Source organism: Nyctereutes procyonoides, unplaced genomic scaffold (assembly GCF_905146905.1).
Source record: "Nyctereutes procyonoides isolate TBG_1078 unplaced genomic scaffold, NYPRO_anot_genome, whole genome shotgun sequence".
Lineage (NCBI taxonomy): Eukaryota > Metazoa > Chordata > Mammalia > Carnivora > Canidae > Nyctereutes > Nyctereutes procyonoides.
The window spans coordinates 1148252-1171347 of NW_026575043.1; the positions used below are offsets into that span (position 1 = coordinate 1148252).

A 23096-nucleotide genomic window follows, 5' to 3' on the forward strand; every position below is an offset into this window, starting at 1 on the left:
AGGTTTTGCATTGGTTACGGTTGCGGCTTTATCTTAACCAATGGAAATGCAACTTTCGGATTCTCGCGTTTTGATTGGGCAGAACTGATTTGTGACGTTAGTTTGAATAGTCACCAATCAGACACAGGACTTTAACTTACACCTAATTTGCATGAGAGGTTCTATATGAAAGGGACCAGCGGCACTTTGCTCACGCTTCACTTTCTTTTCTCTTGAGGAAGGTCTGTTTTCTCTCCATCATGCCCGAGCCCGCCAAGTCCGCGCCGGCCCCGAAGAAGGGCTCCAAGAAGGCGGTGACCAAGGCGCAGAAGAAGGACGGCAAGAAGCGCAAGCGCAGCCGCAAGGAGAGCTACTCGGTGTACGTGTACAAGGTGCTGAAGCAGGTGCACCCCGACACGGGCATCTCGTCCAAGGCCATGGGCATCATGAACTCGTTCGTCAACGACATCTTCGAGCGCATCGCGGGCGAGGCGTCGCGCCTGGCGCATTACAACAAGCGCTCGACCATCACGTCCAGGGAGATCCAGACGGCCGTGCGCCTGCTGCTGCCCGGGGAGCTGGCCAAGCACGCCGTGTCCGAGGGCACCAAGGCCGTCACCAAGTACACCAGCTCCAAGTGAGCGCTCTCCGAGCCACTATCCAACCCAAAGGCTCTTTTCAGAGCCACTTAACTGCGTTAAGAAAGAGGTGTTTCGCTTTGCCCTTTAAAAAGTGTATTAAGAGTAGGTTACGGCGTTCCGTGCCCCGTCCTGCAGGAATATCCTGAGCACCCCACGGGTCTGAGGCCGGGACGTGGTTTGACGCCGCCCGGCTGAATGGAGGGCTCGGGCTGGTCTTGGCACTTGGTACCACCCTTCCCGGTCCCTTCACTAAGTGCCGCAGCTGAACCTGATGTTGACGGTGTAGACAAATCCTAAGGACAAAAAAGCCGGGGCGCTCGAGAGCGGGGAGACCAATCTTTTCCTTGACCCTTTCGGACCAAATTGCAAACTAGAGCAGCGCAGGCGGGAAAGCCTCAGCCCTCTTTTTTTGTTAAAAAAAAAAAAAAATATTCATGACAGACAGAGGCAGAGACCCACAGGAAGAAGCAGGCTCCATGGAAGGAGCCCGACGTGGGACTCGATTCTGGGACTCCAGGATCACGCCCTGGACCGAAGGTGGCGCTAAACCGCTGAGCCACCCGCCTGCCCCCCTTTTTTTTTTTTTTGCCTCCGCCCTCTTGTCCTACCTCCTTCCTGCTTGCAAACAAAGGCGGCGGGCGGGAGGGAGGTTCGAGCGGAAGCTTCTCGGGAAGTCGCTGAGGCAGTGTGAAGGTGACGCAGTCTTTGTGCTGCCCTTGCACACCCAAAGGGAAAGGGAAAAGGGTGACGTGGATTCAGGTATGAATGTTTTAGGCAAGACAAATACGTTGGTGCATGTGCGTCTCCACTTGCAGCTTGCCAAACTGCAGATGCGAAACAAGGTACTGGAATGGGAAGATCGGCCTCTGGTTTCAGCTCCACCACTTGCGGTGTGACCAGAGGTATGTTGATTGATCTGTAGAATGTAGCAAACTCACGGTGTACCATGTGGCATGTTACGGTGCTTAGGGCATGTTAACTTCTTAGAACAGCTCTATGAAGTAGGTACAGTCATCTCCGTCTCTCAAGTAAGGCAAAACAGAAGGAACTTACCCAAGGTCACACAGCAAGAAACTAGAGTGAATGGGATTTCGGCTGCCAAATCTGAGTCCATCCTCCTAGTATAGGATCTACTGCCTGTTTTAGGTCATATTGCCCACCTATGTGAGAATAGAAAGTGCAAATGAAGCCCAAAAACAGACCTTTGCTTTTATCAAAGTCACTCTTACATGGTAACTACTATTTATTCAAGTTGATTGGTCATTAAATAAGTTCCTAGGGCCCTGCTAAGTTCTCAGCCCAACTAGGCCACTTCTTGGCTCTGGGTCTTGCAGCAAACTGCATAAGGCACGGGTCTCCATATCTTTCCTCCATAAAATGGGAATAACTTAAAGATTACAATGGTAAACTTTTTTTTTTTTTAATTTTTATTTATGATAGTCACATAGGGAGAGAGAGAGGCAGAGACCTAGGCAGAGGGAGAAGCAGGCTCCATGCACCAGGAGCCCGACATGGGATTTGATCCAGGGTCTCCAGGATCACGCCCTGGGCCAAAGGCAGGCGCCAAACCGATGCGCCACCCAGGGATCCCGACAATGGTAAGCTTAAAGCGAGTTTACAGCTTAGTGTCTCAATGTTCATTTGTCTTTTTCCCCTCACATCTTTTCATATGTATTAGAATCACATGAAATAATAAATGTGAAGACATATTATTAGAATAAGAAAGCATTTTGCTACAGGAAAGCCAGTAAATCAGTTGTACTCTGGACAAAACCCTATTTATGATCCTCTGCCACCCTGTTGCATTAAAGGTATTAACAAAACTGCAATAATATTTATGTTACTCTCCGATTTCCAGAAGAAATCTCTGTAATAGTAGATCAAGTCAAAGTGATCAACAAAAGTTAACTATGTCTACTTTGCCTTCCAATAATCTTCAGTGACTTTACTAGAAAATAAGATGCCAAAGTGGGTTTTAAAATGTTTATCTTGCTGCCCTCTGTGGGACCCAAGAAATTCAAAAAATGTCCCCCACCCCTGGCCCCTAGATAAGCACACCCTGCAGCCTGTAGCCCAAGTCAGTTCCAAGAAAAACTGCAGAGCATGCCCCATGTCTGAATGAGGAACTAAGAGCTTGAGAAACTCCCCCACCCTTACTGGAAATCCCCTAGACCAGCCCCTAAAAATCCAGCTGGAACCCACCTCAGAGTCCAAGTCCCTGCTCCGCTGTGACGGGTATACTTGGACCAAAGCTCGAGCTTGCTAATAAACCCTCGTGTGCTTGCATCGGTGTCAGCTCCTTGGTGGTTTCTCAGATTCGCAATCTTGAGCACAACATTTGGGGGCTTGTCCGGGATCCGAGAGACCCCCAGGACCTCACCCAGAGGGTCCCACACCTGGTAAGTGCACTCAACTTTTCTACCTCTTGCACGCATATTTTCTGAGAGCTCCATGCTGTATTTCTACCTGTAGGAATTCCAGACAATTAGGTCGACATTGGCTTAGGTGGACGCGCTGGTCGACGGGGGTCTTGGGAGACGTCCCTTGCCCCTGCCAGAAGGACGAAATCCTCATCTGTGAGGAGGGCCGACTGCCATTACGGACAGCCAGCCCTTCAGGTTACTTTCTGTTTTGTCTCCGCGGCCGCACTGGAACGTTTGTCTGTGTTACTGTGTCCTTGTTAATCGTCATAACTCTCTGTGCCTTGGTGTGGACTGGGGACATAATGTGGCAGACCAAACCACCGCCCCACCCCCACCCCCGCCCCCCGTCTCTTATGCTCTCCCACTTCTTGGAGGTTAGGGGAAAAGCTCATAATCTGAGCACAGACATACGGAGAGGGAAATTTCGAACTTATTGCATGTCAGAATGGCCAACCTTTGACGTGGGATGGCCCCGAGAAGGAACTTTACCTACCAATTATCTTACAGGTTAAGGCCGTGATCTTCAGGGATAAACCGGACGGCCACCCTGGCCAGGTGCCCTACATCCTGGTCTGGCAGGACATGATCGAGAATCCCCCTCCTTGGCTAAAACCATTTTTACCTCCCAAAGCAGGACCTACCAAGATTCTAGCCCTGCGGAAAGCGGAGAAGGAGACCAACTCTAAGATCAAAACGCCCCTTTATTGGATCTTGCAGGATTCCTCTCCGGAGGACCTGATCCTCCCGCTGTCCTACTGGGCACCCCCTCCCCCTTCCGCCCCTCCATTGGAGGCACCGGGGACTGCAGAAGGGGCGCCACCCCTCCCTGACGAGGGAGTCCCTGTGCATGCTAGCCGCTAGCCGGGATGCGGTGACCGACCCGCCGGTAGGCCCCACCTCCAAATGTGGGGCCAGCCGACTCCACCGCCCTTCCGCTCCGCGCCATGGGGTCTCCCGAGACTGGAGAACAACCAATGCTATATTGGCCGTTCTCCATCAGTGATTTATCTAATTGGAGAACCCAAAATGCAAAGTTCTCTGATAACCCGAAAGATCTAATCGGGCTTTTAGATACTGTTCTCTTTACCCACCAGCCTACTTGGGATGACTGCCAACAGCTCTTGCAGGTTCTCTTCACCACCGAAGAGAGAGAACGAACTCAGGCGGAAGCCCAGAAGTCTGTCCTGGGAGAGGACAGACAGCCAACTCAAAACCCAGACCTTATAAACGCTGCCTTCCCCTTATCCTGCCCTACCTACTACAACTCAGCTGAAGGTAAGGAGAGACTCCGGGTCTACCGCCAGACTCTAATGGCAGGTCTCCAGCCTGCCGCGCACAAACCTACCAATCTGGCCAAGGTCTATGATGTAAGACAGGGTAAGGATGAGAGTCCAGCAGCCCTCTTAGAGAGAATCATAGAGGCTTTTAGGCAGTACACCCCTATGAACCCATAAGCCCCAGAAACAAAGGCCACAATTATCATGGCTTTTGTTAACCAGGCCTCTCCGGACATTTGTTAACCAGGCCGCTCTAACAATTACAGGCCAGTCCAGGACTTAAGGGAGGTCAACCAGCGAGTAGAGGATATGCACCCTACGGTCCCAAACCCATACACCCTCCTTTCCACCTTGCCTCCAGGAAAAATTGGTATACGGTTAGATTTTAGACTGGTATACTTTTAGATTTAAAAGACGCCTTTTTCAGCCTGCCTTTAGCACCCAAGAGCCAAGACCTTTTCACCTTTGAATGGACAGACCCCGAGAAAGGCATCAATGGCCAACTCACCTGGACTTGACTACCACAAGGATTCAAAAATTCACCGACCATCTTCGATGAGGCTTTACACGAAGACTTGGGTGAGTTCCATTCCGAGCACCCTCATTTGACCTTATTGCATTATGTAGATGATATCCTGTTGGTGACAGAGGACCGGAACACATGCCTGCGAGACACCAAGGACTTGCTCCAGACAATAGCAGCTCTGGGATACCAGGCCTCAGCTAAAAAAGCCCAGGTCTGCAGAGCAGAGGTGAGCTACCTAGGGTACAAATTAAAGGATGGACAAAGATGGTTGACAGATGCACGGAAGGAAACCGTCCTAAGGATCCCACAGCTGCAACCCATCCGCCAGGTATGTGAATTCCTGGGGTCAGCAGGGTTCTGTCGGTTATGGATTCTGGGTTTTGCCGAGATGGCCAGACCCCTCTATGAGGCCACCAAGCACCAGCAAAATTTTGAATGGTCAGAGGCCATGAACAGTCTTTAATGACCTTAAACAGGCCTTGCTGTCTGCCCCAGCTCTGGGTTGCCCAACCTAACCAAGCCCTTCTACCTGTATGTGGATGAGAAATACGGGTGGCAAAAGGGGTCCTTGTCCAGTACATAGGTCCCTGGAAGAGACCCATAGACTATCTATCTCTCCAAAAAGCTGGACACGGTGGCCACTAGATGGCCCCCATGCTTAAAAATTATTGCCGCGGTGGCCACTATGGTCAAGGACACAGACAAGCTGGCCATGGGGCAAGAACTGCATGTTACCACCCCACATGCTATTGAAGGGGTACTCAGACAGCCCCCAGACTGCTGGATCAGCATTGCCCGTCTGACCCATTAGCAGAGCCTACTGCTAAACCCCACCAGAATTTTATTCAAGCCACCGACAACCCTGAATCCGGCAACGCTACTCCCTAACCCAGACTGGGACCCCCCTCTGCATGACTGTCAAGAAATTTTGGCACAGGTGCACGGAATCAGAGCTGATCTCCAGGACCAGCCACTGCCGAACGCAGACGCCACCTGGTACACGGAACAGCAGCAGTTTCGTCGGAGAAGGAATCAGATGTGTGGGGGCAGCCGTAACCACGGAAACAGAGACCAATGGGCAGAGCCATTGGCAGCCGGAACATCGGCTCAACGGGCAGAACTGATCGCACTGGTCAAGGCGCTGACCATGGGAGAAGGTAAATGAATAAACATCTACACCGACAGCAGGTACGCCTTCGCCACCGCTCACATCCACGGAGCCCTTTACAGAGAGAAAGGGCTTCTGACAGCAGAGGGAGAGACTATTAAAAATAAAACAGAGATTCTTGAACTCCTGAGGGCCCTCTGGCTGCCAAGGCACTAGCTATCATCCATTGTCCGGGACACCAGAGAGCAGACACACCAGTAGCCGGGGGAAACCAGCTAGCCGATTCAAAAGCAAAGGAGTTGGCCCTTTTTCAGTGACTCAGATCTTAACAACCATGCTACCCGATCAGGGGGCACCGACCCTACCGGACACCCCCAACGATACTGATGCTGATTTACACTGGATCAAACGCTTGCCTATGACCCAGTGCTTGCGTGGCTGGTGGAGGGCCGCAGACTCCAGCATCATCCTGCCAGAGGAACTAGGACGGCGAGTCCTATACAAAATGCATCGGAGTACTCATATGGGAACAAGGAAGATGGAAGACCTCATACGACATGCAAAGATCACTATTAAAGACTCTCGAGCAAAGATAGAGCAGATTGTGGCAAGCTGCCAGCCCCATGCCAGCTAACCAACGCTACCGCCCATGGGTCTAACCCTGGAACCTGACTCAGGGGAGACCGCACAGGAGCATACTGGGAAGTAGATGTCACTGAGGTAAGGCCTGGAAGGTATGGATACAAGTACTTGCTAGTTTTTATAGATACCTCTTCAGGGTAGACAGAGGCATTCCTCACCAAACACGAAACAGCACATATCGTGACCAAAAAGCTGCTGGAGGACATTCTGCCACGGTATGGATTTCCTTCCAGGATCGGATCCAACAATGGACCAGGGTTCATTTCTAAGGTAACACAGAGAGTAGCACAAATACTGGGGGCAGATTGGAAATTACATTGTGGTTACAGACCCCAGAGCTCGGGTCAAGTAGAAAGGATGAATAGGACATTAAAAGAGACCTTAACTAAATTAGCCTTGGAGACTGGCGGGGTCTGGGTGACTCTCCTCCCCTTTGCCCTATATAGGGTGAAGAACTCACCATATAAGATGGGATTGACTCCCTATGAAATCATGTTTGGTATACCCCCACTTATCATTCCTACCCTGAAACCCGAAGTGCTTGCTGAATTCAATGACCAAAAACTTCTTTTCTCCCTCCAAATGTTACAAAGAGCCCATGAGCAGGTATGGCCTAAGTTGAGGGCCCTCTATGAGACTGGGCCACCCCCTGACCCCCATCAGTATCAACCAGGCAATTGGGTGTACTTGCGGGATCAACAGCAGACACTCCAACCTCGCTGGAAAGGACCCTACATTGTGATCATGACCACTCCCACCGCTCTCAAGGTCTACGGAATAACTCCCTGGGTCCACTACACCCACGTCCGGCCAGCTGATCCACATGCCATCCTTAAGGACTTTGTTCCGGAATGGAAGAGTCAGCCTGACAAGGACAATCCCCTAAAGGTAAGACTGAGTCGTTCCCACTTACCCTGCTAATATTACTTGTGCTGTATCCCCTCGTGGCTGAAACTAACCCCACTCACCATAAAATCTGACATGGATAGTTCATAACACAGCCACGGGAGAAATTTTAAATGTCACCACCGGGTTGCATACACCCGGGACTTGGTTTCCCTCTTTAATTTTTGACTTAGTTAAGCTCCTTCAACTGACCTGGGACAGGGCTTTCATTAGCACCATTTTTATGGCTGCCTGGGACACACCAGGAAAAAGGCCCAACAATGTGGGGGCGCCAGCAGTTACTATTGCTCCTCATGGAACTGCGTCTCCACTGGCCACACCTGGTGGGATCCCCCAATAAGGGATGACCTGATATCAGTCAAACGAATTGGCCCTATAGGCCAATGCTCTAAAATAGGCTCTAAACACAGCAAGGATACCTGCAATCTGGTAAACATTACCTTCACTCCTAAAGGACAGGCAGAGACAAGTTGGAATACTGGATGCTTTTGGGGAATAAGACTTTATGAAAAAAACAGAATCTTCCCCAGAGATCCCGGGGCGATATTTGGAATCAGACTCCAGCAGCGACCCCTGACTAACCCAATTGCCTTAGGTCCAAACAATTTGCTAGTGCCTCCTCAGGCAATATCTACAGCACCCCTTTGAATTCATCCCACAACCCCTCCAGTTGAGGCACCCCAGTCCCAGCTCGCCTTCCCATGCACCCCACTCCCCTACCCCTCAACCCCTCTCAACACCCTCTTTGGGCCCTGATGTCCCAGACTTACAAATTCCTCAACACAACTAAACCCAATCTAACCCAATCCTGCTGGCTGTGCTATGACATCCGGCCCCCCCTTCTATGAAGGAATTGCAATAATGGATCAGTATAACACAACCACGGACCCTAATGCTTGCAGGTGGAACCAAAAGCCTGGTAGTAAAGGCCTCACCTTACGATCCATGTCAAGCCAGGAGCTCTGCATAGGTACTCCTCCACGCCACTACCAGATTCTGTGCAATGTTACACAGCCTATAAACAGTACTGGGTATCATCTACTGCCCCAAGACAGTTGGTGGGCCTGTTCCAAGGGATTAACTCCCTGCGCTCACGGACAGGTTATAAACAGAACTGGGGGCTTCTGCGTGCTGGTTCAACTACTCCCTAGAATCATCTACCATTCAGATGAGCAGGTACTTCAATGGATGGACCTGGGTACCCACGGGTAAAATAAATGAGAGCCCATCTCTGCTGTCACCATCGCCACCCTACTAGGAATTGGTTTGGCTGGTGCAGGAACACGTATTGCCTCACTGGCCACTCAGGCTTCCCACTACAGTAGCCTTAGGGCTGCCATTGATGTAGACATAGAGCACATAGAGACCTCCATTTCCCACCTCCAAGAATCCCTAACATCTTTATCTGAAGTGGTGCTCCAAAACAGGAGGGGGTTAGACCTAATTTTTCTACAGCAAGGGGGAATCTGTGCTGCCCTGAACCAAGAATGCTGTTTCTACACTGACCACTCAGGGATAGTCTGAGAATCGATGGCAACGGTCAGGGAAGGACTGGCCAGGTGAAAACGAGAGCGAGAGCAGCAACAGGGGTGGTTCGAATCCTGGTTCGATCATTCCTTCTGGCTAACTACCTTGTCCTCCTTAGCCGGCCCCCTCATCATCCTCCTCCTCCTTCTGACCTTTGGACCCTGCCTCATTAATAGACTAGTGGCTTTTGTCAGGGACCGGGTTAACACCTTTCAACCCCTGGTGCTAAGGCAACAATACCAACCACTGAACTTTCAGGACCCATGATTGGGTCCTGCACTGGGTTCCTCTGAAAAAGGGGGGAGTGTGGGACCCAAGAAATTCAAAAAATGTCCCCCACCCCTGGCCCCTAGATAAGCACACCCTGCAGCCTGTAGCCCAAGTCAGTTCCAAGAAAAACTGCAGAGCATGCCCCATGTCTGAATGAGGAACTAAGAGCTTGAGAAACTCCCCCACCCTTACTGGAAATCCCCTAGACCAGCCCCTAAAAATCCAGCTGGAACCCACCTCAGGGTCCAAGTCCCTGCTCCACTGTGACGGGTATACTTGGACCAAAGCTCGAACTTGCTAATAAACCCTCGTGTGCTTGCATCGGTGTCGGCTCCTTGGTGGTTTCTTGGATTCGCAATCTTGGACACAACACCCCCCAAACCCAACTGTATTTACTAAACTGTTCTTCCATCCAGTTAACTAGCATTTTATTTAGCATTTACTATTCACTATAGGGCAGCCCCTGTATGTTGGGTTAGGAATGGAAATTCTTGATAAGACTCTGTGATCTTAATTTCCAGTCACCACTGCTGGCCCTGAAAATAGGTAAAACCTCCATGGAGGAAAATCTGGCAATGTCTCTCAAAATGATGCATATATTTTTTCACCCAAAAACCATACCTCTGGGATTGTACCATTCTTGAATATATGCAAAATGGCATATGACAGGGATTTGCAGCAGCCAGTTTGTAGTACAAAAGACCAGGAGAGGGATCCCTGGGTGGCGCAGCGGTTTCGCGCCTGCCTTTGGCCCAGGGCGCGATCCTGGAGACCCGGGATCGAATCCCACGTCGGGCTCCCGGTGCATGGAACCTGCTTCTCCCTCTGCCTGTGTCTCTGCCTCTCTCTCTGTGACTATCATAAAAAAAAAAAAAAAAAAAAAAAAAAGACTAGGAGCAATCTGAGTGATCAACACCAGGAATGAATTACAGTGCATTAGTCTATCTGATGGTAAAACCAAATGAGAATGCTCTTTTTCATAATAACAGTCGCTAGTATTTCTTGCTTACTGGCTAACATCCAAAAGTTATTGCCAGGTAATGTCCTAACAGATTCCTTAGATACATCCAGTTATTTAATCTTTGTAACAATGAGTTAAATTACTATAAGGCCTGTTTTATCGATTATAAAACGGGGATTCAGAGAGGTTGAGTACATTGCCTGAGATTGCACAGCTAATAAGTAGTGAAAATATAATTTTTTAAAAAAAATCTAGCTTCAGAATCTATTTTTGTAATCACTGTGTATTATCAGGCCTCTCCAGGTATAGCTATGTGATGATTTCCAAGATCTATTGGCAAATGCAAAAACTAAGGTTCAGGATATTGTGCAAGAAACCTTTGTACATGTATGTTTATGCAATTGTAAAATATCTCTTGAAGGATACTAGATAAACTGCCATGGATGAAGGGAGGATCTTTTCAAGTAACTTTTATGCTCTTTGAATTTTAAATCATGTATGCATTGACAATAAATGAATGAACAAATAAACAAATCTAAGAATCTCCTTGCTCAGATATTGATAAAACACACATAATAAATGACTCAATAAAGATGAGTATGGAAAGCCCCAGGAGCACAGGATAGATAATATTCCCAGTAGGGGTGGAGGTAGTACAAATCCGTATTCTAGGCAGGTGAAGTAAGAAAGTGGGTATGACATTCAAGGAATCAGTAATAGTTGGTGGGGTTAAAGTCTACAAGGATAGGCAGAATGGAGCAGCCCAAGGAGCTGAGCAGTGAGTCTTATAGAATGTTTTACCTGGGGCTGCATTCTGTACTTGGGGCAGCCTTCATAAAATGATGACAAGATCTCACGATTAAATAACTAGATATGAATTGTGAAGAGCTTATCAAGTCAGATTATAGCATATGCAAAATTCTAGAGACCACTATAACAGTGTGGGGTCATTTAAGTGAAGCAGACTCTCAAATTATTTATTAAATTAATCCAGCATTCAAAGGATTTCTTTGCTTCATGAGCATGAAGGAAACAAACAAAAGATCACTGGTCTATTTTGGAACTAGTAGAAGAATCTTAACAAGTTTTTTTTTTTTTTTTTAATCAGTTGAAAGACTTGATATACAACATTGTTAACCTTTGTAGCATATGATCAAACAAGCCAGTGGATCAGAGATACACACTGCAGGGCTACCTGTCTAAGATCTGTGCAACAAAATCTAGCCTTTGGAAGTCCTAGGAGACCTCTTACCAATCAAATGACACTCCCATGCTTTTTAAACTGGGAAAAAACGACTGGGTGGCAGCTTTGAACACTGGCACAGAACTCCATATTGGACAGACATCGTGGTACGCAGACAGGGCCCCACAGTACAGGCTTGAGTTTATATTTTACACAAAGAAATAGAAAAGAGGTTGAAGAGGATTTTATTTCATACAAGAGAATTGGGGCATGTAGTACCCTTTGACAGGACTTTGTCTTCTACCATCCTAGGGGTCCTTCTTTAGAATGTACTTATTGGCTTATTGTCAGTAATAAAGATATTCTTTGGTTTTTCTTTCTATATGTTTAGTATAGAAAAATCTGCATCTTCTTTCGTGCAAGTTTTTTTTTCCCCTAAATTGCTTTCCTTTAATCTCACATTTTCCTCTATGAACTTCAGTCTGTCTCAGAACATGTTGATAGGCTAAGAACTGTAACAAAAGTCTGAATAATCCATAGACTTGAGACCATGTGTATAACACGAAAATAATTAAGCCTGATGCATTCAGGGAAGAAGAATACAGACATTCTTGCAAATTCCAGCTATAAGTCAGGCAACTCACTGGAGAGTCAGTAATTTTACCTCTATGTAAGGGAAATTAATTTACTTAATCATAAAATAGGACCATCTATTATATGGCAGGTACTAGCCTAGCATGGAGGAGACAGGGTATGTCTCCGCCTCCTCCTTTTATCACAATGATAAAAGCCTGTGAAAGTTTCTGTGGCACGTTGAAGGGAGAAATAAGCCAGACAATAAAAAATAAATTAATAAAACCTAGAAAATATCAGCTCCTTGATGAAGCATTTTGTGTAAAACAAAGCAAGGGGGTGGATAAGGAGTTGGGAATCGCAATTTGAAGGAAGGACCGCAGACAGGGCCCTGCCGTGGCATCAGGGGCATCAGGTGCTGAGAGAATCACCAGCTGGGGGAAGCTGCTCTGATGGAAGGACCCTGCTCAGCTCCCTGCTTAGCACGTTCTGCGAACTGCAAGAGAGCCTGGTGTGGTTGTGCAAAGGGAGCAATGAGGGGAGAGGTTTTGAGCTTCTCGCGTCTGCCTCTTTCTGAGTCCAATTTAATTCTTGATTTGAGCCTCAGAATCCTGTAGGTTCTCTAAAGCGCTGAAGATAAGCCCGCAAAGTCAGAGAAGATGCCCACCCCCAGGACCTAGATCTAGGAAAACGAATGACATTCTTGTAAAACTCTCCCTAAAGAGGTGAGCCCTAGAAGAGTACTCTTGTTCCCAGCCATACCCCCGATCCCAAGACAGAGTCTGGAAGGACACTGAGGGATTGACGCCCCAACAGATATCTTCTTCATGCAGTAACAATACATTGTGCTTAGAGAATGTCCTTAGTCATCTACTTCATATGTTTAACTTTTTACATTTCATCTCACTCTTGCAGACTCCAAGGCTAACAATTTTGTAAACAAATCATTTTTGGAAATATGTAACAAGATTTTTTTTTTGAAGATTTTATTAATTTATTTATTCACAAGAGACACAGACAGGGAGTAAGTAAGCAGGATCCATATTGGGAGTCAAATGTGTAACTTGATCCCGGGATCGGGGATCATGCCCTGAGCCAAAGGCAGACCCTCAACTGCTGAGCCACCCAGGTGTCCCTATATAACAAGATCTTAAATAGGCCCCTACAAAGGCATGAACACCGATGTTCATTAATGTATTACTTATGGTGACAAAAACATTGAGGAGTCATATTATTGAGAAATGCTGAGGGAGTAGAGACGAATAATTCTTGTTTCTAGAGGGTTATTTTATTTTGTTTTGTTTTGTTGTTTTTTGGTTACTGTTGCTGCATAATAAGCCAGCCCAAAATTTGGTGCCATAAAACAAACATTGTGCTATATTCATGGGCTCTGTGGTCAGAATGCCCTCCAGGATGTCTGGAGCCTGAAGTGGGAGTTTCCTGATATGAGGTGACTCTTGGGGATGGCTACTGAGGGCTAGAACCATCTGTAGGCATTTTCACTCACATGTCTGTCAATTAATACTGTCTGCTTGGACTGCCAGCAGGAGCATTACCATGTGGTATGGGCTTCTTACCAGTGTGGTGGCAAAAGAGGGCTCAGACTGCTCAAGTGGTAGCTTAGGATTCCCAGAGGTGAGTCTCCCAGGACACCCACCCAGAAGCTGGGACCTCCCACAGCTGAATAAAAGTTGAAATCCTAACAAGGGTCTACAGTGCCCTGTCCGCTGTATATGTGATGATTCCGTAGATAGAAGGGTACAAAGGCCCCTGAAAACCAGATGAAACATAAAAGGTCATTTTACAAAAGCTGTGCAATTGGAAGGATAACTTTGTCTCAGACTGCCCTGGGTGTCTTAGGACTTCCAGCCTCTGAGTAAAAGCCATTTGGCTTCCAGCCTCTAGGTAAAAACCTCCATCCACTAAGATGACTGAAACACTCACACATTTTCAAAATACCCTGCAAGGGGTGGTACAATTTTAACGGAAAAAAGAGAAAAAAAAATTTTTTTTAAGGGTAGTGTTTGGGGGTGTAGTGCCTCAGTGATGAATTTTTATCAGAAGGGTTACCTGCCAAGCCACCATAGCCGCTGGCCCCATGGTGTAATGGTTAGCACTCTGGACTTTGAATCCAGCGATCCGAGTTCAAATCTCGGTGGGACCTTTGTGAGTTTTCTCAGCAATTTTTTTTTTCATTCTATTTCCTGCAATCTCATCTCTTCAAACTAGCATTTTTTCCCTGTAATCCAGCCAATCTGGCAGCCCTAACAAGCAATAATATTACCAAAATCTGAGCCCACCTGCTGGAGCAAGACCAGGTGCAGAAACCAGCACATGGAGAAGCAGCCGCCACTCCTGTAAGCTGTGCCCAGATCTGAGTTGGGGGTGGAGGGAGGAGGAAGGGGTAGGGGGGAAGGGGAGGAGTGGAGACTTGTGTCTCCCACATCTGCCCTTGGCTTGGTTCCTAGAAAGGAATTTGTGTGTGTGCACCAAAAAGAACTTCTGTTTTAAAAAGAATGGCCACGTTGCCATAAGGCTGGAATAGGAAGTCTAAACTAAGAAGTTGTAAGTACCTGATTCCAGCACGATGAGCACGGAGGGGTTCTGCTCGCCCTCAGGGCGCTGCCTTCTGCGGGGAACACTCTCAGAGGATGGATTCAAGCCCCGCGGGCAGAGCAAATGACCACCCCAATACCACCTAGCTGCAAATTCCCGAGCTTCTTTCTCCGTCTTGAAATGCCTCTGCCCTTGAGTTGGCACCAACAGCAGGTGCCACCCGTGGCCTAGCTGCCCACAGTGTCACCTTAGAGATTCTCCGACGGGACAAGCCTTTCCACTTTGCCTGGGGTGCCCTACTACATTTCGGTGACTGCTGCCTTGCCCTGGCCACATTTCCAGCCTCATTCGTCTCTGTTCCTACCCTAACATATCCTCCCTTCTCATTAGCTTCTAGTCACCACCCAGGGTAAACTTATTTCTCCATTTCCCCTTCTCTTCTCATTTTTTATCTGTTTTTGTCCTCCTCTCTGCCCTCACGTTATGAGGTCTAATTCTCTATCCATTGCTCGAATATTGACTTAGACCTTCCAGCCCTTCTCACTGAGATCATTGTAGGCTCCCTTTATCTGGGCTTAAGTGCCTCCTCCATGTTTCCTCAAGACTCAAAAATCCCCTTCTCATACCTGTCCTAATAGCTTGTTTAATAAGCCCTCCCTCCTGTTCAAGACCTCCCTCTCTCCTAGGGAGGGATCACTCCTGTGGCCTGTTCATCTGTTGCTTCTTAGCCCCACGGTCCCTGGCTCAGGTTAGGAGTTCATAAAGCCTTGCTGAGTGCACAGCCTTTTCACCTAATCTGCTCTGATCATCCCAGAGCCCAGAGTAGCTCTTGTGCATGCTTGGTTCCAAACCGTTCTGCTCTGCTTCTCAGATTTCTTCTGACTCCTTTTCCTTCAATGACCCTAAATCAACACCCATGTGAAGAACGAGCTTTGCCCAAGACTGCAGCACAAGTCTCCTTGGAGTTGAATGTCAAACATGACCTTTTTTAAAGAGGATTTATTTATTTGAGAAAGAGTCTGCAAGCGGGGGGGTGGGGGTGAGGAGGGTGGAGGAGCAGAGGGGAAGCAGACTCCCTGCTGAGCAGCGAGCCCAGACCAGGGGCTCATTCCCCTGACCCAGATGTCATGATCTGATCCGAAACCAAAAGTCCGAAGCCCATCTGTGGGAGCCACCCAAGCATCCCAACCATGACTTGTCTTAATGCCACTCAGTAGCTAAAGAGATGCTGGGTGGGAGGATGCATCACTGAACTTTGCACATTTGGGCTGATAATTCACCTCAGGAAGAAAGGCTCCTCTCACTGCATACCTGCCCAGTCATCCTGAGGGTCTGCACATGCTGGTTTTGATAACCTGTTGGTGTAAGGAGCCCATTGCCTGTCCAGGGTCTAGCTTCTGGAAAGCACTAACTGCACTTTGTGATTTAGTTGAAGATATTTGAGTGCTGCACACGACACAAGATTTGGGGCTGAAGATGCCCCTATTTCCTTTGAGAGCTCAGGAAGGAGACATTGGCTTGTGAACTGTGGCTTCCTGGGCTCGTCCTCATGCTCAGCCTTGACTCTGGTCCCAGCTCATCAGAGGGTAGGAAGGAGGCCCTCAGGAGGTTGCCCCAGAGGAGCACAGGTCGGCTGCTGCGCAGGTCAGGGCACCTTCAGAACTTCACAGGGTCAAGGCCATTGGAACAGTTTTTCCCTTTGGTGATCCACCTAAGTGCACTCATCTCTGACTAGTTTTGTCAAGGAACGAAAAATCTACGGAGCTTTCCTTCCCAGCGCAGGTTTAAAAGTATTTCCCTTGGCAAGAGAATCCCGTCAGAAGCCAGGTGTGTACCGGGAGAGCTGCGTGTTGCGGACTTTGGTCGCCCGGCTTCGGGGTGTTGGGCCTGTTCTGTTTCGCAGCGTTTTACCGTCCGTGTCCGCCAGAGGGCGCGCCGTCCTCGTCCCGCAAGGCCGCGGGGACCGGGAATCCCCGGAGGCGGACCTCCGCCTCCCGCGCCCCCGAACCCCGCGCAGGCCGGAAACTGCCCATTCCTCCTCGCGGTCCCGCCTCCGCGGGCTGCTAATCTTGCGAGGGCCCCCGGAGCGCCCACGCTGACCAAGTGGCCGCGGCCCTAGCTCCTACGCCGGGTGCAGTCGCGCCGCGAACGGCCGGGAGGCCCCCAGGTGGCGACCCCGGGGGCCGGGTCAGGACGCCGTTCCGCATTCTGCCAGACTTGTCCCCCGCTCTTCTCCCCTGCACACAGGGGAGTTCCGGGGCCTCCCCTGCTCCCCCTTTCCGTCAGGGAGGAGGACGCCGGGCGCGGGGCTGGCGCGGGAGCGCTCAGAGCGCCCCCACCCCGACCCGAGGTGGCCCAGGGCCACGGGGACCTACTCCACCTGGTACCCCGGTTCCCCCTCCAGGTGCCCCAGTGACCCTCCTCCCCCTGGCGCCCCCCAACAGGTGCCCCAGGGCCTGGGGGATCCTTCTCCCGCCCCGCGGTCGGAACACGTGTCCGTGCGGACCAGCACCGTCCGTCCGCGGCCTCGGTGAAGCCCTTCCGTGCGGCGTCCGCAGGAGCCTCTACCTCCTTAGTTAAGACGGTTGTCGTGGAAGGAACAGAATCTGATAAAACAGTGAAGGATCTGCCCCCGGTGTCTCCGGGGGTCCCCATCTCGCAGGGCGGCCCTGGGCCTGAGGTCAGGGAACAATAGAAGCACCTGCCCCAAGGCCTGCACCTCGCTCAGGGCTCCTCTCTGTCGCGGCCTCACCTGTTTTACCGGGCACCCAGCTGGGGAACCGCCTGGGATTCGGGGGTGGGTGGAGGGAGGATTCCTGACGTTTGGAGGTCAGGGCGCTGCAGTAAGACTCTGGGGTAGAGGGTGTGCGACAGGTAACCGTCCATGACTTAATCCTAGAGGAGGAAACGCGAAGGGTGCTTGTGTGTACCTTCTGGGCAAAAAGGCCAGGGGACTCGAGGTAGAAAAACTATGTCATGTAAGAATTAGTAAGTGTTCTGGGCAGGTTAGCCCTCTGGTGTAATGGGCAGCACTTTGGACTCTGAATCCAGTGATCTAAGTTCGGATTTCTGTGGGACCTTACTGTGGTCTTTTTAAATTCCATTCCTAGCTCCTTTGGGGAAACTGATCATTTTCCACCTTTACCAAACCCTTTCCATTCCAGCCCCTATGAATTTCCATCTACAGACGCAAGACCTAAATAGAAGGGGGTGGGGGGGAGTCCTGTCTCTTTCACTAACTTCCAATACAATTTTCTCTTTCATATACGGTATGCTTATGAAAAATTATATATTTACTTTTTATTGATTGCATGCTATCAAATTTAAAAACAACTCAAACCAGAAGAAAACACTTAAAATAGAAAGACAAACCCTTGAAATAACTAAAAATCGTATCTCAATTTTTATGTTTTTCTGTTTTAGACTAGTATGATAGGGTAATTAGTCACATCCTTTAGGCATAAAAATGCAATATTTGGGGATATAATTCTGTGACAGTTATAGAATAGAAATACTTTTAAAAGAGGAAGAAGAATTCATGAATGTTTTTCAACTGTTAAAGCATGCTGTATTTTTTAAATTGAGGTATAATTAATATGTAACATTCCTTTCAGGGGTACAACATAATGATTTGATATTCATATATATTGTGAAATGATCACCACAGTAAATCTAGTTAATGTCCATTACCATACATAGTTACAATCATTTTATTTACTTGTGATGAGAACTTTTCAGATCTCCTCTCTTAGCAACTTTCAAATATGCAATACAGTGTTATTTATGATAGTCACCTGATGTACATTACATCCCCAGGCTTATTTCTATTGTAATGGGAAGTTTGTACCTTTTGACCCTGTTCATCCATTTTGCCACCTTCTGCCTCCACACTCACCAATTTGTTTTCTGTACCTATGAGCTCTTTTGTCTGTTTTTGTTTTTGATTCCACATACAAATGAGATCATATGGTATTTGTCTTTCTCTGTCCTGCTTGTTTCACTAAGTATATTTTTAGAGAATGCTAGTGCATATCAAATTGTTAGAGCTTCTAGTTTCCAATGGACAAAATCCAGTCACTGATGAGTCTTTCTTAATATACAAATTTTACCATATGCTAGCAGTTACATTCTTTGGAGTGATTTAAATTTATGAGGAAACATTTTAGGACATCACTGGAAAGCAATGTGTGAAAGCACAAAAATACTGTGGCAATTCATAAAGACTCCAAGGAATTAAAATTGCTTGAAGACACAGTTCTTGGTTAAAACAATGAAATAATGGGCCAACTCCCTCCATCATCTCTGTCAGACTGGTTCATTTCTAATTTTCAGGTGGATGTTTTCCTTGTTTGTGTACTTTGATTTAAGGGGATGTAAGATGGTTTATTGTAATTTTGTAAGCTTTCATTGAAAAGTATTTTTATTAAGCCTCTGTTGCTCAAAGATGCAATAGTTTCCAAGTAAGTTTTTCTGACTTAAACAGTGTGTTTGGTTAATTCATATTTTGTATTTAAGTCACAAATCTATGTGGAACTTAATTTTTTCCATGGTTGAGAGGTAGATGTCCACGTTTGTTTTCTTCTATAGGCAAAGTTAATTGCACCATCAGAATTTATTTTAAAATCATCTTTGCCTGCTGAATTGATATACTTTGTCGTATGTTAATTGCCATGCATCCTTGTATCCATTTTTTTAATATATCTATTTCCCCCCATGTATACTTCTGACAATGCTAAAATGTTCTGATGTTCTTTTAATCCACTTAAATTCCCTTGGAGCATTTTTCCCTTTAGAGTATTTGAAATTTTCAGGTACAGGGGAATAAGACAAAGAGGGGGAGGCTGGAGATTCAGCTTCTGGTAAAGAACTGAGGACGAGTAGGGTGCTGGTGAGCATATGAATGGACTAGTTCTGGGGCAGAGAATTGGAGGGGCTGGATTCCACTGCTTTGGATCTCTTAGTTTCATAAAGACACTGGTGCCACTGAACACGGTAGTTTCCTTGGTGAACCTGGCAGGCTTTGAAGAGATCCACAAGTCATAGAAGGGCTTCGGTGTTTGTTTGAGGATGTTTGGAATATGATAAAGCTCATTGTCTGCACAAATCAAGCCAAGGGTCCGAAGGACATTTTTGATTTTCATGATCCATGCCTCCAGGACAGTCTGTGACCCTCTTATTTTCTCTCTTCCATGATTCCCTGTTCCTTGTCTATTTCTATGACAAGCCTCCATTTTTTCCTGATTCTCTTCCCTGCCTACCTTGAAGTAAACTGAGGTACTGACCCTCGCTCTTTCTGAGCTACACTGAAGGACTGCATTTAAGATCTGAAACTATCCTAAGCACATTAACAGCCTCAAGCTTCTCTGCACCTGGGTGCAGCTAGAGATGTACAAATTGGGTGGTGGCGTCAAATCCTGAAATCACACTGAGGTTTTTATAATATGTGCGAATCAAAGCATATATATGCTCCATGTGGGAAACTCAAGAGGCTTCATTCTAAGCCAGATACATCTGACACGGAGCTTTAGGAATGACACAGCTGGAGAATGATGAGCAAGTCCAGCATGATCCTTGCTTTCTCTGGGTGAGCTCTCAAAATGTTCCACTCATTTCCACAGACAGGAACTCCTTCAAAGTACAGGCACTGCAGCAGGATATAGACCCCTGCAGCTATGAGCTGAGTGTATATCACCAAGTGCAGAAGGACAAGTGTGTTTCTTCCTCTTAGGGCTGATGGCCCAGAAGAGCATGGACTGGAAGCTTGTCCTCCAGGTGAATTCAGCCACTACCATGCAAACAATGGTCCAGTTTCCCCCTTTCAGGGGCCACTTCTTCTTTGGGGTCAATGAAGGAGAAAGATTCAAAGGATATTTCGGAACAGGCAGCGCAGATTAGGGACCAACAGAGAAAGTGAGCCATGTTGGGTTCCAGTGAGGATCAAGTCAGGGTAGACTCCAGGTCCTGTGGCTGGCACATGGTTATGAACTCACCTGCTGCCCCAGGCGCTGTGCTAGTCCGTGGGCACTCTGCAGATAACGAGGCCTCAGGACTGGTCCCCGCACAGGGAGCTTGCAGGCAGAGAACTAAGGCAGGTGAAGTGAGGGCAGGTTGAGGAGAGCTCAAGAGTGTGGCGGGTAAAAATGAAAGTGTGCAGCTTGAGGAAGAAAGAATTTCACCATAGCTGGTGCCTGGAAGACCAGTGCCATTGTGGAAGGAGAAGCAGAGGTTCGGGCAGCAGCATCCAGGTGTAAAAGGCTCCTCAGAGAATTCTCTCCTTGCTTACCAGTCTGCAGTCCATATTCTAGTTTGAGCAAGAGTCCTCCTTTTTCTCTACTATCAATCATCAATGTGAATTCACAGAATCTTCCCCCTCCACCAATGGTTTATGCTTCATTATTGCCCCTAACTACATTGGTATTGAAATTTACCCATATTTAGCCAGCCTTCAAGCTGGCTTCTGTGTCCTTGGGACATACCATCATCATACTTTCTGGCTTAACCAATCATTGCAGACTTGCCTCCTGTCTACCCCGTCCTAGCCCTGATGTCAGCTGTTTCTCAGAGATGCCCAGGTGTCTTTCAGCAGGGAAAGGGATTAGAGACCAACATTTGGGAGCTTAGTATACTAATTGCGTCTATGATGTCTGTCTCTTAGTCCTTTTGATGGAAAGTTCTAGGAAATGCATGTGCATTCATGTGCATGTACATTCATATCTTTCTATGTTCTTATGCACATGCATATGTATGCACATATCCATATATGTACCTGTGTTAGGAATCATGAGCTCACGCCGATACCTCCAACTCCAATATGTCTCTGAGTATTCTTTCTTGCATTCCCTTATTCCATATTTGTATATGTCCCCTCTCCCACCCTGCGACCCCTAACTCCAGCAACATCGGCATGCTGACCTACCTGTTTTCTGGAGTCCTAGGGTAGTTTCAGAATGCCTTTGGCCATCCACTACAAAAACCCCTCTACTTTTTTTTTTCTTTTCCCGAAACTCCTCTACTAAAGAGAGTTGAAGAGTTGTTTGAAGTTCCCCACACCTCCCACCCCCGTCTCCCTGGCTAAGAGTAAAAATGAACCCTCAGAAGCCATGCTCATAAATTAGATTATTTTCCTTTCTGTGACATGATGATGGAATAGAGTTCAGTTCACTTGCTTTCAGTTTTGCTTTTCTTTCTTCCACTTCCCATCCTTGTTGATTTTATATTAATTTTTGAAAATATGGAACATTGACATGCTTTCAAAAAGTAAAAGTTTGCCAAAAAGTATACTCAGAGAAATGTTCTCCCCATATTCCTTTAAACTCAATCCCCCACAACTATTACTACCCTCTGGTTTTCCTAACTCCCCTTCTTTCTTAAAAAATTGTAGCATAGTGTAATGTTCATCTGCACACACACCCCCCAACACACACACACTTAACAACATCTCCTGGAAGTCACTCTATGTCTTTTATGTAGCTGCCTAGCACTTCTCCTTTGGGTCCATATGTCACTGGTCGTTCAACCCATCTTCTGACACTGGACATTGAAAGCTAGTTAACATGCTTTTAGGGGGTAAGCAAGCAAAATAAACTGGAGATTGTTGGTCTTGCCAAACAGGAACATCTTCACCACTAAACTCAGTGAACAAAGCAGGTCTACCACATGCACATTTGGATTAATATTTTTGCTTTTGACATCTTGCTCTGTGAATTCCCATTGTATAGAAGAATTTCTATTTTCTTGTCACACCCTAGGCACTCATTTAAAGTATTTCGACGGCTAATTTTCTCTCAATTTCTTCTGCAAATGTATCAGGAAGACTACTATTTTTCTTCTTTATTTGTCCATGGAATTTAATGCACAAAATGTTTCACTTTAATGTATTCCAATGTTTTCTACCATTTCACATTTTAGCTTCTTTGCTTCTTGTTTTTCTCATAACATTCCAAGAATCCAGTTTCTGAGGGTATGGACTCCAAAAGATACTTTCCAGTTAGTGTACATAAATTGCTTTGGAGAAGAATTTGCAGCCCATCACCATCAACTTGAAATGAATATAATAAAATCATGCAAAGACATAGACAAAAGAGTGAAAGAAACCCCCACCCAAGCAAAAAGGCAGTATAAATGTACAGTAACCAATGGTCTCAGGCAAAAGTAAGGTTTTTCCTTTAAGTGTAAGAAACTGTGCAAAGAAATATAGTCATGTCACCTCAAAATATATTCTATTTATTAGGTTAATTAACCTGTTGGAAGCAAACATACTTTGTCACCTTCCCTTTATCTCTTCTTGAGGTAAGATTTGCTTCTACTTTGAAATGAGCGAGAATTGGGGAGAAAGGAGGTAGATACCGCACATTTCTAGAAATCAGGTACAACGTCAGAGCTGAATTCTAGTAAGCGGCAAGCCCTTACTTTCTGAGGCCCTCCCCCTCCAGACTCGGGGATCAAAAGTACTTAGCAGAGGATGGTTTCGATCCATCGACCTCTGGGTTATGGGCCCAGCACGCTCCCGCTGCGCCACTCTGCT

At 47.1% G+C, this 23096-nt stretch overlaps 2 protein-coding genes and 2 non-coding genes across 5 annotated transcripts; 3 read left to right on the plus strand and 1 right to left on the minus strand.

The window, feature by feature from the left end:
- Positions 1–220: 220 nt before the first annotated feature.
- On the plus strand, positions 221–648 carry LOC129507614 (histone H2B type 1-C/E/F/G/I). The gene has a single exon (XM_055322133.1). The coding sequence runs from the start codon at positions 240–242 to the stop codon at positions 618–620; it is 381 nt and encodes a 126-aa protein (XP_055178108.1). The 5' UTR covers positions 221–239; the 3' UTR covers positions 621–648.
- A 2761-nt stretch (positions 649–3409) lies between these two features.
- On the plus strand, positions 3410–9620 carry LOC129507580 (uncharacterized). 2 transcript variants are annotated; one of them, XR_008664038.1, is made up of 2 exons: positions 3410–4318; positions 4748–9620. XR_008664038.1 is itself a non-coding variant. In XM_055322090.1 (2 exons), exons 1-2 carry the CDS (start codon positions 3988–3990, stop codon positions 5307–5309), a joined length of 693 nt encoding a protein of 230 aa, XP_055178065.1. In that variant the 5' UTR covers positions 3410–3987; the 3' UTR covers positions 5310–9620. The 2 variants fall into 2 exon arrangements, 1 of the variants encoding a protein (XP_055178065.1); XM_055322090.1 differs by having other exon boundaries at positions 4948–9620.
- Positions 9621–14108: 4488 nt separating this feature from the next.
- On the plus strand, positions 14109–14180 carry TRNAQ-UUG (transfer RNA glutamine (anticodon UUG)). Its single transcript has one exon. It is a non-coding gene; the product is annotated as a tRNA-Gln (tRNA).
- An 8844-nt stretch (positions 14181–23024) lies between these two features.
- Positions 23025–23096, minus strand: TRNAM-CAU (transfer RNA methionine (anticodon CAU)). Its single transcript has one exon. It is a non-coding gene; the product is annotated as a tRNA-Met (tRNA).